This window comes from Syngnathoides biaculeatus, chromosome 4 (genome assembly GCF_019802595.1).
Source record: "Syngnathoides biaculeatus isolate LvHL_M chromosome 4, ASM1980259v1, whole genome shotgun sequence".
Taxonomy (NCBI): Eukaryota; Metazoa; Chordata; class Actinopteri; order Syngnathiformes; family Syngnathidae; genus Syngnathoides; species Syngnathoides biaculeatus.
Window position 1 is genome coordinate 12916828 of NC_084643.1, and position 14736 is coordinate 12931563.

Consider the following 14736-nt stretch of genomic DNA (forward strand, 5'->3'; position numbering starts at 1 on the left):
CTACCTCCACCTTAAATTATTCTGTCACACCTAAGCCACACGTCACCATTGTTCTGCTGCCATCATACAGGTCCTGTACTATTCTAACATACTTCTCTGCCATACCAGACTTACGCATTCAGTACCAGAGTTCCTCTTTTGGTACTCTGTCATAGGCTTTCTCTAGATCTACAAAGACACAATGTAGCTCCTGCTGACCTTCTCTGTACTTTTACACTAGTATCCTCAAGGCAAATAATGCATCTGTGGTACTCTTTCTAGGCATGAAACCATACTGTTGCTCGCAGATACTTACCTCTGTCCTGAGTTTAGCCTCCACTACTCTTTCCCATAACTTCATTGTGTGGCTCATCAACTTTATTCCTCTGTAATTCTCTTAACATCACCTTTGTTGTTGTTAGAACACTTTTCCTCCATTCTTAAGGCATCTTGGTCAAAAACTCCACAGCCATGTCTCCAAATTGCTTCCATACCTCCACCGGTATGTCATCAGGACCAACTACCTTTCCATTTTTCATCCTTTGTCGTGCCTTTCTAACTTCCCCTTTACTAATCATTGCCACTTCTTGGTCCTTCACACTTGCCTCTTCAACTCTTCCTTCTCTCTCATTTTCTTCATTCATCAACTTCTCAAAGTATTCTTTCCATCTATTCACCGCACTACCGGCACCAGTCAACACATTTCTGTATCTATCCTTAATCACCCTTACCTGCTGCACATCCCTCCCATCTCTATTCCTCTGTCTGGCCAACCTGTAGAGATCCTTTTCTCCTTCTTTCATGTCCAACCTGGTGTACATGTCTTCATATGCCTCTTGTTTAGCCTTTGCCACCTCTTCCTTTGCCCTACGTCGCATCTTGATGTACTCCTTTCGCCTCTCCTCAGTCCTCTCAGTGTCCCACTTCTTCTTTGCTAACCTCTTTTCTTGTATGACTTCCTGTAATTTGGGCTTCCACCAACAAAGTCTCCTTCTCCTCTTTCTACCAGAAGACACACCAAGTACTCTTCTGCCTGTCTCTATTATCACCTTGGCTGTCGTAGTCCAGTCTTCCGGGAGCTTCTGCTGTCCATCGAGAGCCTGTCTCACCTCTTTCTAAAAGGCCGCACAACATTATTAATTTCTCATCTTCCACCACATGGTTCTCTGCTCTACCTTTGTCTTCTTAATCTTCCTACCCACCACCAGAGTCATCCTCCACACCACCATCCTATGCTGTCGAGCTACACTCTCCCCACCACAACCTTACAGTCGGTATCCTCCTTCAGATTACATCGTCTGCTCAAAATACAATCCACCTCCGTGCTTTTACCTCCGTTCTTGTAGGTCACTATATGTTCCTCCCTCTTCTGGAAAAAAGTGTTCACTACAGCCATCTCCATCCTTATTGCAAAGTCAACCACCATCTGTCCCTCAAAGTTCCTTTCCTGTTTGCCGTACTTAGCCATCACTTCTTCATCGCCCCTGTTTCCTTCACCGATATTTTCATTACAATCTGCACCAATCACAACTCTCTCGCTGTCTGGGATGCTCAAAACTACTTCATCTAGTTCCTTCCAGAATTTCTCTTTCACCTCTAGGTCACATCCTTCCTATGGGGCGTAGATGGTAGAATAATTTAAACCCTGCTCCTAAACTTCTAGCCTTACTACCTTTCCACCTGCTCTCTTGGATCCACAGTATATCAACCTTTCTCCTAATCATCATGTCAACCAACTCCTGAGCTTTTCCTGTCATAGTGCCAACATTCAAAGTCCCTACACTCAGTTGTAGGGTCTGTGCATTCCTCTTTTTCTTCTGACGAAGAATCCGGTTTCCTCCTCTTCTTTGTCTTTGACCCACAGTTGCAGTGCCGGGGGCGGGCGTTGTTAACATGGCCCACGACCGATCCGGTATGGGATTATTTAGATGAACGCTCATATTTGTTTGGCACAGTTTTTACGCCGGATGCCCTTCCTGACACAACCCTCTGCATTTATCCGGGCTTGAGACTGGTCCACAGATTGCACTGGTTTGTGCCCCCATGGGGCTGCATTACGATCATTTTAAAAAAACAGGATACAGACACAATTGAAATGCTCGCTTTTTTTTAACAGGGCCCATTATGCTTATTCCTACGTAGTTTGAGCTCTCATTTTTACCCGATTCTATGAAGAGTTGCTACAGATTGTCGCCGAACGGGGCAAGAGGCTGCGCTGTTAGCACGTTAAACCTTCTCTTCAAAGTGCTCACAATAATAAGGAATCACGGGAACCAAGACTCTGGAATCAAAAAATGTTTCCTCACAAACGCCATGGATGGCACAGAGGATGACATGCTGTAGGAGCAAGATGGGATCACTGTGCACGAATGCAGGAGGCACAAGAACTGCACCAAGTCATCAATGATGATTTTGATAGTGATCCACCAAAGGTAGTTACGATGGATATTTTTCAGATTGGAGATGAGTCGGATGCTTCTTTTGAAGTCTTGGTCAAAGATGTGTAATGTAGTGGATGAACTGCACTATGCACAAATATGTGATGCAAAAAAAATGTTTCAGTTGAATACTGTTAAAGAGTTTATTTATTTAAGACTGTAATATGCGTTAACAGTATTAAAAAAAATTATGCCATCGTTGAGCATTTATTTTAGTTGGTTGGGGGCTTCTGTCCTGACAATTGCAGGGACCAGGGCAACCGTGTTCTGTGGCCTGTCCCGAGATATATATTACCGCTCCATCAGTACATGCACAAACATTATTTTTAATTATTGTTTTACAGATGATTTTTTTGAAAAACAATATGAGTACAAACAATAAAAGTACAAACCAAATGCAAAATAGTCGTAGTAACCAGTGCAAAATAGTATATAATATGTATAATTTTATATTATTATTGTATAATATACAATATTATGAGTATATGGATAGCAGAAAAGTGGTGGTGCACATTGTACATTGGTAGAAAAATTTTCCAGATTTTTTTTTTTTTTTTTAAAGGTAACCTTTGGGGGTGTGCATGATACATCAGGACGGATTATACTCGATACTGTCACAGCGAACCCTGCAAACAGAACAGCACAACCAGCAAACAAAACAACAAAATAACTGAAACGATGAGCGAATAACTAATCAAATTCTCGTCACAACCCGAGCCTCGGCATTCTTAACAAGCTACAACTGTTGAATGCTCTTTTTGTGTAGTCCAGTCACAAGACCATTACAATAGTCAAATGTACTTGAGATAAAAGCATGGATGAGCTTATCCTGGTATGCTTGATACATGCAAACCTTCACTCTAGATAAGTTCTTCAGATGGTAAAAGGTAGTTTTCGTAATTGATTTGATATGGCTGTTGAAAGTCGGGTCGGAATCTATCAGACTTAGTCTGCTTTTTAAAGATAGTGAGTCTGGGTAATTACAAACAGCAAACATTTTTCTTTATTGCCAAAAACAATTATCTCAGTTTTATTGTGGGTTAGTTAAAGGAAATTTTGGCTCATCTAGTTATTTGCTTTATATTGTAGGACAACACCATGTGCTTCATGCAGGAGGAGACCGTTAAAAATGCAGGGTTTCTGATACAAAACCTGCTATCAAGCGGGTTAGGTTCACAGTGTCAGTTAACCATCATGATTGATTCAGAATTCTGGAATGGATAATTCAGTTTCCACAGTTGATTACCACATGGTTTCCTTACACAGTTTTCCTGTAATACCCCCAAGTGGGCACAAATACTTTTTTTACGGCACTGTATGTAGATGTTTCTAGTTTCCCGTAAGATGTCTTTTTCTTTTTCCAGAGTGGTGTGCTGACAATAAAAGTGGGAGGTGACCATGGAACCTACGTGATCAACAAGCAGACACCAAACAAACAGATTTGGTTGGCATCTCCAACAAGGTGAGACCAGATACTACAATCTGAGAAAAAATGACCAGACACAACAGTATGAACTGCACAATTCAATGAGGTGTAATTTTAGAATTTAAGACCATCTGTTTTGATTTTTCACTAACACTTGCTCATTCAAATTTTGTTATTGGGGTTGTAGTTTTCAATGTAGTAGAATTTGTTCATTCAATTAAAGACTAAATTGCATGTAAATTGGAATGTGACCCCTCCTTGAGGTCTCACCTTATCGTGGTTGAGGGGTTTGTGTGTCCCAATGATCCTAGGAGCTAAGTTGTCTGGGGCTTCACTTCCCAGGGAGGGTCAACCCTGGCAAACAGGTTCCAGGTGAAGTCCAGGTAGAGGACGGCTCCATCAACCCCTTTGACGAGTACTTGTCATGGTTTTCGGTTTCCCTTGCCTAGAGATTGGTCACCAGGGCCCCCATCTGGAACCAAGCTCGGAGGTGGGGCTTGAAAACGAGCACCTAGTGACCGGGCTTGCACCCATGGGGCTCGGCCGAGCACAGCCCAAAAAGGGTAACTGCTAGGGTCTCCTAGTGGGCTCAACAACTCTGAGAAGGGCCATAGGGGTCAATGCGAGGTGGTCAGTGGCTGAAGGCAGAGACTTTGGTGATTTGATCCCTGGCTACAGAAGTTTGTTCTACAGACGTGGAATATCACGTCTCTGGCAGGGAAGGAGGCCGAGCTGGTGTGCGAGGTTGAGAGGTTTTGACTATATATTGTCGGGCTTGCTTCCACACTTGGCTTTGGGTCACATACTAGTCCTCTTGAGAAGGGTTACATTCTTTTTCACTCAGGAGTTGCCCATGGTCAGAGGCGCAAAGCTGTTGTGGTATTGAGCTCGTGCACGTGACGCCACACTTTGCACGGTGCCATATTGCCGGTCAAATCTAGCTGCTCTGCACTACGGGAGCTGATGAACCAGAGCAGATTTTTCAAATTGCCCAAGACCTGTTGTGCTGTTGGTTGTCACGACAGACAAGACCGATATTCAAAGAGATCATTCTATGGAATACCAGCTGAAAAGACTAGGAAAATATTGATGGATTTCGGCAATTAAACATGATGGATGGCGCCCAACCAAAATACACACATGCCTTTGTAGCAATCACTTCATTTCAGGTAGGAATTATTCTTCTCAATCTCAAACTACCGAGAAGTATTTATAATGCCAAAAAACACTGACCCTGGTCAGGAAACGCAGGGGAGACACACGCATGCACGCACCCACCCAACCCACGCACGCACACACGCACACGGTGAAGGACAGGCTCATAGAGGATTTAATTTCACTCACCTGCAGCAATGGAACATGATAATCGTAAACATGGCCCTTGAAGTAGCACGCGTAGCTGCCCTCTTCCAAAAAAGGCCTTTATCGATGTTTAAAACTTGCGCCCGCCACCGAAGAAACTCTTCACGTACATACAAACAGCATCATAGAGAGGCAGATTTCTAAGCCTGTATATTTTTTGAAAATTTTCAAACCAGCCTTTGCTGGTCAAAAAGCCTCATCCTCGAGGAGGAGAATTACAATGCAGGGTCCAACAAGGTCAAAAGAGGACATCCCAGTAGGTCACCACCATTTGCTGAACAAAGTGGTTAATTCTTCTCGATGTGTCCCTGAAAGGATGTAGGAGCCGGTTCCTCTCTGTGGACCCATAAAGGAAAAAAGTGCCTGCAACGTTACCACCTCTCGGCTGCCACAGAGGAAGCTTTCGCTGGGGCATAACACTGAGGTGGTACAATATTGCAAGTACATAATAAAAAAATGTTATCGCTTAAAAAAACAAAAAGTTATCACAAACACAAGACAAAGATACAGTACATATGTAGCTAGTCAACAGCGTGGACAAGATGTGCACAACAAGGAAATAGGTGGGACGGGAAGTTGCCACGCATGCTCTCATTGGTCGATGTCTCATCGGCAACCAATCAATTTCTTATTATTTTTTGCTTCATTGTTCCACATGTTGTGTTGTGGACATGCCTTGTATCAATCCGCTTCACATAAGTATAGGACCTAATGTAAGCCGATCTGGCTTTTTTTGGGGGGGCACGCTGCACTGAATCCCCAATAGGTGAATCACGAAGTAGAGCGGGATTACTGTACATTGAAATGGAAGTGGTTAACAGCAGTAGCATTCCCTTACTACTACAGTGCCTTGTTCGGCCCCCTTGAACTTTTCAACCATTGGGCCACATTTCAGACTTCAAACATAAAGATAAAATTTTATTTTTTTGTCAAGAATCAACAAGTGGGACACAATCGTGAAGTGGAACAAAATTTATTGGATATTTTTTCCTTTTTTTAACATATAAACCTGAAAAGTGGGGCATGCAATATTATGGCCAAATAATAATGCATTAATACTTTGTAGCGCCACCTTTTGCTGCAATTACAAATGCAAGTTGCTCGGGGTATGTCTCTATCAGTTTTTTTCACATCGGGAGACTGAAATTTTTGCCCATTCTTCCCTGCAAAACAACTCTAGCTCAGTGAGGTTGGATGGAGAGCATTTGTGAACATCAGTCTTCAGCTCTGCCCAAAGATTCTCGATTGGATTCAGGTCTGGACTTTGACTTGGTCATTCTAACACCTGGATATATTTATTTTTGAACCATTCCATTGTAGACTTGGCTTTATTTTTTGGATCATTGTCCTGTTGGAAGATAAAACTCCGTCCCAGTCTCAGGTCTTTTGCAGACTCCAACTGCCTTGTGAAAGTATTCGGCCCCCTTGAACTTTTCAACCTTTTGTCACATTTCAGGCTTCAAAGATAAAGATATAAAATATTTTTTGTCAAGAATCAAAAACAAGTGGGACACAATCGCGAAGTGGATTGAAATTTATTGTATATTTTATACTTTTTTAACAAATGAAAACCTGAAAAGTAGGGCGTGTAATATTATCTGGCCTCTTTAATTTCAGTGCACCAAACTCACTCCAGAAGTTCAGTGAGGATCTCTGAATGATCCAATGTTGACTGAGGATGATCAATGTAATCCACCTGTGTGTAATCAAGTCTCCGTATAAATGCACCTAGTCTCAGGGTTTAAAGTGCAGAGAGCATCATGAAGACCAAGGAACACACCAGGCAGTTCCAAGATACTGTTGTGGAGAACTTTAAAGCCAGATTTGGATACAAAAAGATTTCCCAAACTTTAAACATCTCAACTGTGCAAGCAATCATATTGAAATGGAAGGAGTATCAGACCACTCCAATTCTACCAAGACCCGGCATTCCTGCTATCAAACATACGGCCCGCACGCCGGAACTGGCCCGCAAAGAGGTTCAATCAGGCCCGCAGGATAAATTAAAAGTGAAAAATGCATAAAAGACATGGGATAGATATTTTTAATAAGATCCAATTCATGCATTATCCGCTCGGGCATACTTTGTTTTGATCAGAGTAGAAGACAACAGCAGTCTCAGTCTGTCACTGAGACAGACCCAACACAGCAGACGGTATCAATGCGCCATCTGTTGCTTGTTGTGACTTTGTTTTTACCCTGGTCTCTAACCTACCCCTAAACCCTCATTAGCTAAAATGTCATTATACAAATGGAGGAAAGTAGATACAGAGTGTAGAATTTTCAATGAAAAATGGACCACGTCCCATTTATGCACAGAAATGCACAGAAAACCTTGTGCTTGTTGTGTTTGCAACAAGTTTAGGTATTGAAGGAATATACTATTTGATGCCACTACACAGCGAAAAATTTGACCGCTTGCAAGGACAACTGAGAAAAGATAAGGTCAACGAATTGCAGGCGGGTTTAAGGAAACAGCAGTGACCTTTCATCCAGAGCCGACAAGTCACTTAAGCAGCAGTAAAAGCCAGCTACCTAATTACTAGCGAAATAGCATTAGCATCAAAGCTGTATTCCGACGGGGACTTTGTTAAACGATGCATGATGAAGGCAGCTGAACTTGTATGTCCCGAGAAGCGACAAGCTTTTGCCAATATTCGCCCGACGAGTAATACTAGATAGAGGATTTTGGACCTATCAACAGATTTAGACAACCAACTGAAACAGAGAATCAAGTCCGTCCGTCCATCCATCCATCCATCCATCCATCCATCCATCCATCCATCCATCCATTTTCTTAGCTACTTATCCTCAAAAGAGTGCTGGAGCCTATCCCAGTTGTCAACGGGAAGGAAGCTGGGTACACCCTGAACTGGTTACCAGTCAATCGTAGGGCACATCAAGACAAACAGCCGCACTCACAATCACACCTCGGGGCAATTTGAGTGTCTAATTAATGTTGCATGTTTTTGGGATGTGTGAGGAAACTGGAGTTCCCAGAGACAACCAACAGGCACTGGGAGAACATGCACATTCCACACAGGCGGGTCCAGGATTGAACCTGGGACCTCAGAACTGTGAGACCAATGCCTTCCAGTTGAGCCACCGTGGTGCTGAGAGTCAAATCATTCATTGCATTTTCTGTTGCAATTGACGAGAGCACTGACATCACACGTGTGGCACGACACACCTTGTTTATTCGTGGAGTTGATGAGACATTTACTGTTACTGAAGACTTTCTTGAGTTGGTGGCAATGATGGACACCACAACCTAACCTGTCATGAGTGCACTGGATAGAGTTGGAGTGGACTGGTCCCGTGCTAGCAGCCTGGCTAAAGACATGGTAGGAAAGAAAGCCGGTGTCGCGACAAAGTTCAGAGAGAAAGTACAAGCCCTTAACGGAGGAGATCGTTTCTGTGCTTTTCATTGTATTTTGTACCAGGAGGCATTGTGTTGCAAGTCCTTGAAAATAGACAATGTCATGGAGGTGGTTGTTCACGCTGCAAATTTCATCCGATCCGGAGGACTGAACCATCGTGAGTTTGACAAACTTCTCAGTGACAGCAACATGACCCACAGCCGGCCATACTACACTAAAGTGAGATGGTTAAGCAGAGGCGCTGTACTGAGACATTTCTTTGATCTACGAGAGCTTATAATCTGCCGGTTGAAATCTAGCTAGAAATATTTGATTTGCAATGTGATGCAGATTTGAAGGGCAAATTTACCTCCGTAGCTCTGGATAAATTTCATCAGTATCTACTACCAGGGTACCCCGAATGAACAGCCCTGGCTGCTAAGATTTTATGCATCTTTGGTACAACCTACCTTTGTGAACAAATTTTCTCAGTAATGAATATCAATAAAACAAAAATGCTTTGAAGGCTACCAAACAAGTACTTAAAATTCTGAAAATGACAGGTAGTCATGACATGGCACCTCGTATTGATGCACTTGTACAGGCCAAAAGATGCTAAGTATCAGGAACACAAATAAGTCCAGACTAGACTAATGCCTTTAAAATGCTGCTTTAGATACTGCTTGCATTAAAAAAATACAGCTGAGGTGATGAAAAAAATGTGCAACTTAATGTGAGTCAGCAACTTCATAACAAAAAAGTATGGTGGAATTCTACTGATCATGCAACTCTGAATTTAAGGTATGTATTGTTTGTGTGTTTCATGTACGAAGTTTACACATTGACAGGACATGTGAATACTTTCTTCTTTACAGATTTAATAGCACTCTCTTAGTTTGTAAGGTGTATGCAGGGATTAAATTTAGATTTTAAATGCATGTAAATGGTTTAAAAATTACTTTCTTTATAAATCTCATTTAATCTTCAAGTGCATTACTATATTTTGCAAAACCACTTGTTAAAGTTTTGTGCCTTTGTACAATCAGTGGGATCAGTTGCAATGCATATATGTGAATGATAAAAGTAAATTGCACATTTGTTGAAAGAAAACTATGTTTCATGAAATGTTTTGTAAAAGGAATGGTCATTAAATTTCAACATTTTCCGAATGTTCTTGTGCTTCTTTACACCAAAACCAAAAGGAAAGACATGATATTTTGGTTATTTATAGCAGAGTATGGTAGAATTTTAATGGTTCCAGCCCTCATGACATCTACTGAGGCTGTATGTGGCCCACAATATGAAATAAATTTGACACACCTGTTCTAAACTTTCACCTCCAAAAAGGAGAAGACTGATCCGAGATGTAGCCAAGAGACCCATGATCACTCTGGATGAACTGCAGAGATCTACTGCTGAGGTGGGAGAGTCTTTTATGGAAGAGTGGCAAGAAGAAAGCCATTTCTCAAAGATATCCACAAAAAGTCCCATTTAAAGTTTGCCATACGCCACCTGGGAGACTGTCAGGTTTACCAATTAGACATTCATTAAACTGGTCAAAAAAGGAAGCAAAGACACCAGTTTAAGTTTGACCGCTTAAGAGGAGAGGAACTGTCTTGTACAATCCGCCACTTTCAATCTCTCGATGTGCAAAACTGATAGAGACATACCCCAAGCAACTGGCAGCTGTAATTGCAGCAGATGGTAGCGCTACAAAGTATTATTGCAACGGAACTGAATAATATTGCACGTCCCACTTTTCAGGTTTTTATTGATTAAAAAGGTATAAAACATCCAATAAATTTCATTCTTCTTCACAATTGTGTCCCACCTGCTGTTGATTCTTGACAAAAAAAATAAATATTTTATATCTTTACGTTTGAAGCCTGCAATGTGGTGAAAGGTTGAAAAGTTCAAGAGGGCCGAATACTTTCACAAGGCACTGTAAGTAAATCTTCCTTGAAGAGAGCAGTAGCTGTGCTCGACTTGGAAAAAGATACTGTGACCACATAGAAACAACTGCTTTAGCTTTAGAGAGCATCTCCTCAGGACACTACTGCATAAATATATCAAATAAAGAATCTTCAAATGATGCGTATGAGAACGCGGTGCTCGCTATGACTTAAAATGTATTGCTTTGTGTAAACTTCTGAAGCAATTTGTCCATGCTTTAGTTGATAAACTCGAGACTGCGCACGAATGCTGGAAATGCTGACATTGAGAACACTACTATTTTAGAAAAGATAGTGGCCAGATGTGTTTCAAGCAAGCCTGAGCCTAAACCTGCTATTGGTAAAGATAAAATTAAAACAGTCACATAAAGAATTTTCAAATGATGCATATGAGATCAGAGTGCGAGCAGGACAGAAAATGTATTGTTTTGTGGAAACATCATGTTGGATATTATTTTTAGATCAATACAAAAGTCCGTTAATCATCTGACTCCAAATTGTGACCTTACCCGACCACCACTCATCCAACAATTTGCGCGCACGTTCTGCAAAGAAAGGACCAGGAAGCTGCCGTTTTCACACATGAGTGGATTTATTCCTTCAACAAACACCTGGGTCTTGGGTCCCTCTCATTACAACCCTGTACGTCTCTGTTCCCTCCAGCCGACGTACTTCACATCCGAGTTGCCCAGGATAATTTAAAAGTACAATCGTCTAATTAACTATTGGTTATGTGTCTCCTGCAGTTATCCTTGGCGCTCTCTCATTGGTCTTTATTGGTCTGCAGGGTGGTGGCCCGACTCCTCCCGCCTGCGGTTGTTGATGTTTTGTTGCTCCCGTCTCCCTCTAGGTCAAGCGTCGTCGCCTGGGTCAAGCGTCGCGTCGCGTCACACCTGCTGATTGTGGTCATCACCACCCAACCGTTGAGAACATTCCGTTCTAGCACGCTATCTGCTGTAATCACTTTCTTGCCACATTCTCACACTGCAACTTTTCATCCACAGACTTTCACACATTAAGCAGTATTGCAAATACATCGCCTTGTTGATGTACTTTTATACATTTCATTTCCTTTAATAACAAGCAATTTGTCCATAGTTTAGTTGATAAATTTGTGACTGCTCATGAATACTGGAAATGCTGACGTTGAGAACACTACTATTTTAGAAAAGATAATGGCCAGATGTGTTTCAAGCAAGCGTAAGCCTAAACCTGCTGCTGGTCTGCCCATGCTTTCACAAAACGAGACTGTAGAGACTGGATTTACACTGAAGAAAATAAGTATTTGAACACCCTGCTATATTGCAAGTTCTCCCACTTGGAAATCATGGAGGGGTCTGAAATTAGATGCATGTCCACTGTGACAGAGATAATCTAAAAACAAAAATTCAGAAATCAGAATGTATGATTTTGTATGATTTATATGTGTGATACAGCTGCAAATAAGTATTTGAACACTTGAATATCAGCTAGAATTCTGACCCTCGAAGACCAGTTCGTCCGGCTTTAAAAGTCCACCTCCACTCCATGTCCTGAATCAGATGCACCTGTGTGATGTCGTGAGATTTATAAAGACACCTGTCCACTCCATACAATCAGTAAGACTCAAACTTGTAACATGGCCAAGACCAAAGAGCTGTCCAAAGACACCACAGACAAAATTGTACAACTCTACACAGCTGAAAAGGGCTACGGAGAAATTGCCAAGCAGCTCGGTGAAAAATGTCCATTATTGGAGCAATCATTAGAAAATGAAGAAGTTAAACATGATGGTCAATCTCAATCGGAGTGGAGGCCCATGCAAGATATCACCTCGTGGGGTCTCAAAGTTACTTAGAAAGGTGAGGAATCAGCCAAGGACTACACGACAGGACTTGGTCAACGACCTGAAAAGAGCTGGGACCAGCGTTTCCAAGGTGATTGTTGGTAATACACCAAGACATCATGATTTGAAAGCATGCATGGCACGGAAGGTTCCCCTGCTTAAACCATCTTAAGTTTGCCATTGACCATTTGGATGATACAGAGGAGTAATGGGAGAATGTTTTGTGGTCTTATGAGAGTGGAAAGTGGAACTTTTTGGTCATAATTCCCCAACTGTGTTTGGAGGAAGACAAATGATGAGTTCCACCCCAAGAACACTGTCCCTACTGTGAAGCATGGGGGAGGTAGCATCATGCTTTCGGGGTGTTTTTCTTCACATGGGACAGGACGACTGCCCTCTATTAAGGAGAGGATGACCGCGGCCAGGTATTGTGAGATTTTGGGGAACAACCTCTTTCCCTTAGTCACAGCATTGAAGATGGGTCGTGGCTGGGTCTTTCAACATGACAATGACCCGAAGCACACAGCCAGGAAAACCAAGGGGTGGCTCTGTAAGAAGCATAACAAGGTTCTGGCATGGCCTAGCCAGTCTCCAGGCTCAGGTTCTGCTGAGGCATGAACAAGAGGCGGGTTGGGCTCAGGCGCCCCCGAGGCGTGAACGAGAAGCGGCTGGAGCTCAGGTGCAGCCAAGGCATGGGAAAAAGGCACAGAAGGTGGCAAAGAAACGCTGTAACGAGGGAGATAAACAACACGCTTGCGTACTTACACATAATTCTGCAGCGTCAACCACAACAAACTGTGAACCGATAATGACAAACACAAAACTTGGCTCAATTTGTGTCAATAAGGCACAGGTGAGGAGCTGCTGCTGGAGCTGCGCACAGTGCAGTGGCCTGGCCGCGCCCATCTTCACTGGGCAGATCGCGTCATAGAGCTGTCTGCGGAAAAAAGTGTGAAATAGCTTCTATATCAATGAGAAGTCGTGCCCCAAGGTAGCGTGAATGCAGCCCTGCTAACACGCGCCCAATAAGTGAATGAGATTTAGAAAAAACACCCAATAACCCTTCATCTGAGATTTTTAGAAAAAAACACCCACTCACCCCTCATCCTAGATTTTTAACAAAGCTAAACTCAACCACAAACTCCCTAAATTCAAGCAGCACACCAAATGTCCGACAAGGGAAAATAGTACGACGGCTCACTGGTATACCACAATAAATAAATAAATAAATGTCATTCCCGCGCTACTCTAGCCTCTTCTAATCACTGCTGAAGTACCAACCTGTTTCAAATGCTCTTCCATCATCCCGGTCCCCAAGAAACCAGCAATTTCGAGTCTAAATGACTACAGGCCTGTTACCTTGACATCTGTGGTCATGAAGTCTCTTGAACACTTCGTGCTGGACCACCTCAAGAGCGTCGCTGGTCCCCAGCTTGAACCAATGCGGTTTGCCTCCTGAGCGAACAGGTCTGTGGATGATGCTGTCAACATGGGTCTGCACTTCATCCTCGTACACCCCGACAGCGTGCAAACCTATGCGAGGATCCGCTTTGTAAACTTCAACTCTGCGTTCAACACCATCATCCTCAAACTCATCTCCACCAAGCTTCTGCAGCTCAACGTCTCGCCTGCCATCTGCAAGTTGATCTATAGCTTGCTGATGGGCAGGACACAACAGGTGAGGGACACCACCATATCCTCATGCACCATCAGCACCGGTGGACCCCAAGGTTGTGCCCTCTCCTTGCTGCTCTTCTCGCTCTAAACGAACAATTCCACCTCAAGGCACCTGGCTGTCAAACTCCCGAAGTTTACAGATGACATCACAGTCATCGGTGTCATCAAAGACTGCAACAAATCTGCATAGCAACAGGAAGTGAAAAGGCTGGAGCTTTCGTGTGGCCAACACCACCTGAGCTGTCCAACTTTCTTGTCAAACAGCGAGATCTTCAAGTTCTTTACACTTTCTTAGGACCTGAAGTTGGAGAAACACATCAACTCCATCCTCAAAAAAGACCAGCAAACAATGTACTTCTTATGACTAGGAATCACAGCCTACCTCAAAAGCTACTGAGATAGTTTCATCAATCAGTGCTTTGTACCTCCATCTGGTTTGGGGCTACCATAAAAAGGACAAACTCTGACTGCAATGGACAATCAAAACTGTTGAATGGATTGTCGACACCACTCTTACCCATCCTTGACAACTTGCACGCCACTCAAACTAGGACGAGAGGCGGCAGGATCCTATCGGACCCTCCACATCCTGGCCACCAGCTCTTCCAGCTCCTTCCATTGGGTAGGTGCTACCGATCAATGCAAACCAAAACAAGAAGGCATTCCAACAGATTCTTTCATCTTGCAATTAAGTTATTAAATTCTTAAACAGCTAACT

General features: G+C 42.8%; 1 protein-coding gene across 6 annotated transcripts in view; it reads left to right on the forward strand.

Moving 5' to 3' along the window:
• fxn (frataxin) overlaps positions 1 to 14736 on the forward strand; it is a 92188-nt gene that overhangs the window by 41178 nt on the left and 36274 nt on the right. For 3 of the 6 annotated variants that reach the window (XR_009794592.1, XM_061816975.1, XM_061816974.1), the window contains exon 5: positions 3782 to 3879. Coding sequence is in view for 5 of the 6 variants with exons in the window: in XM_061816975.1 (XP_061672959.1) it covers positions 3782 to 3879 (98 nt within the window). In the remaining variant the exon portion in view is untranslated. Of the gene's footprint in view, positions 1 to 3781; positions 3880 to 9911; positions 10084 to 11366; positions 11473 to 14736 lie in introns of those variants that run through there. The other 3 variants (XM_061816970.1, XM_061816971.1, XM_061816972.1) reach the window with 2 other exon arrangements.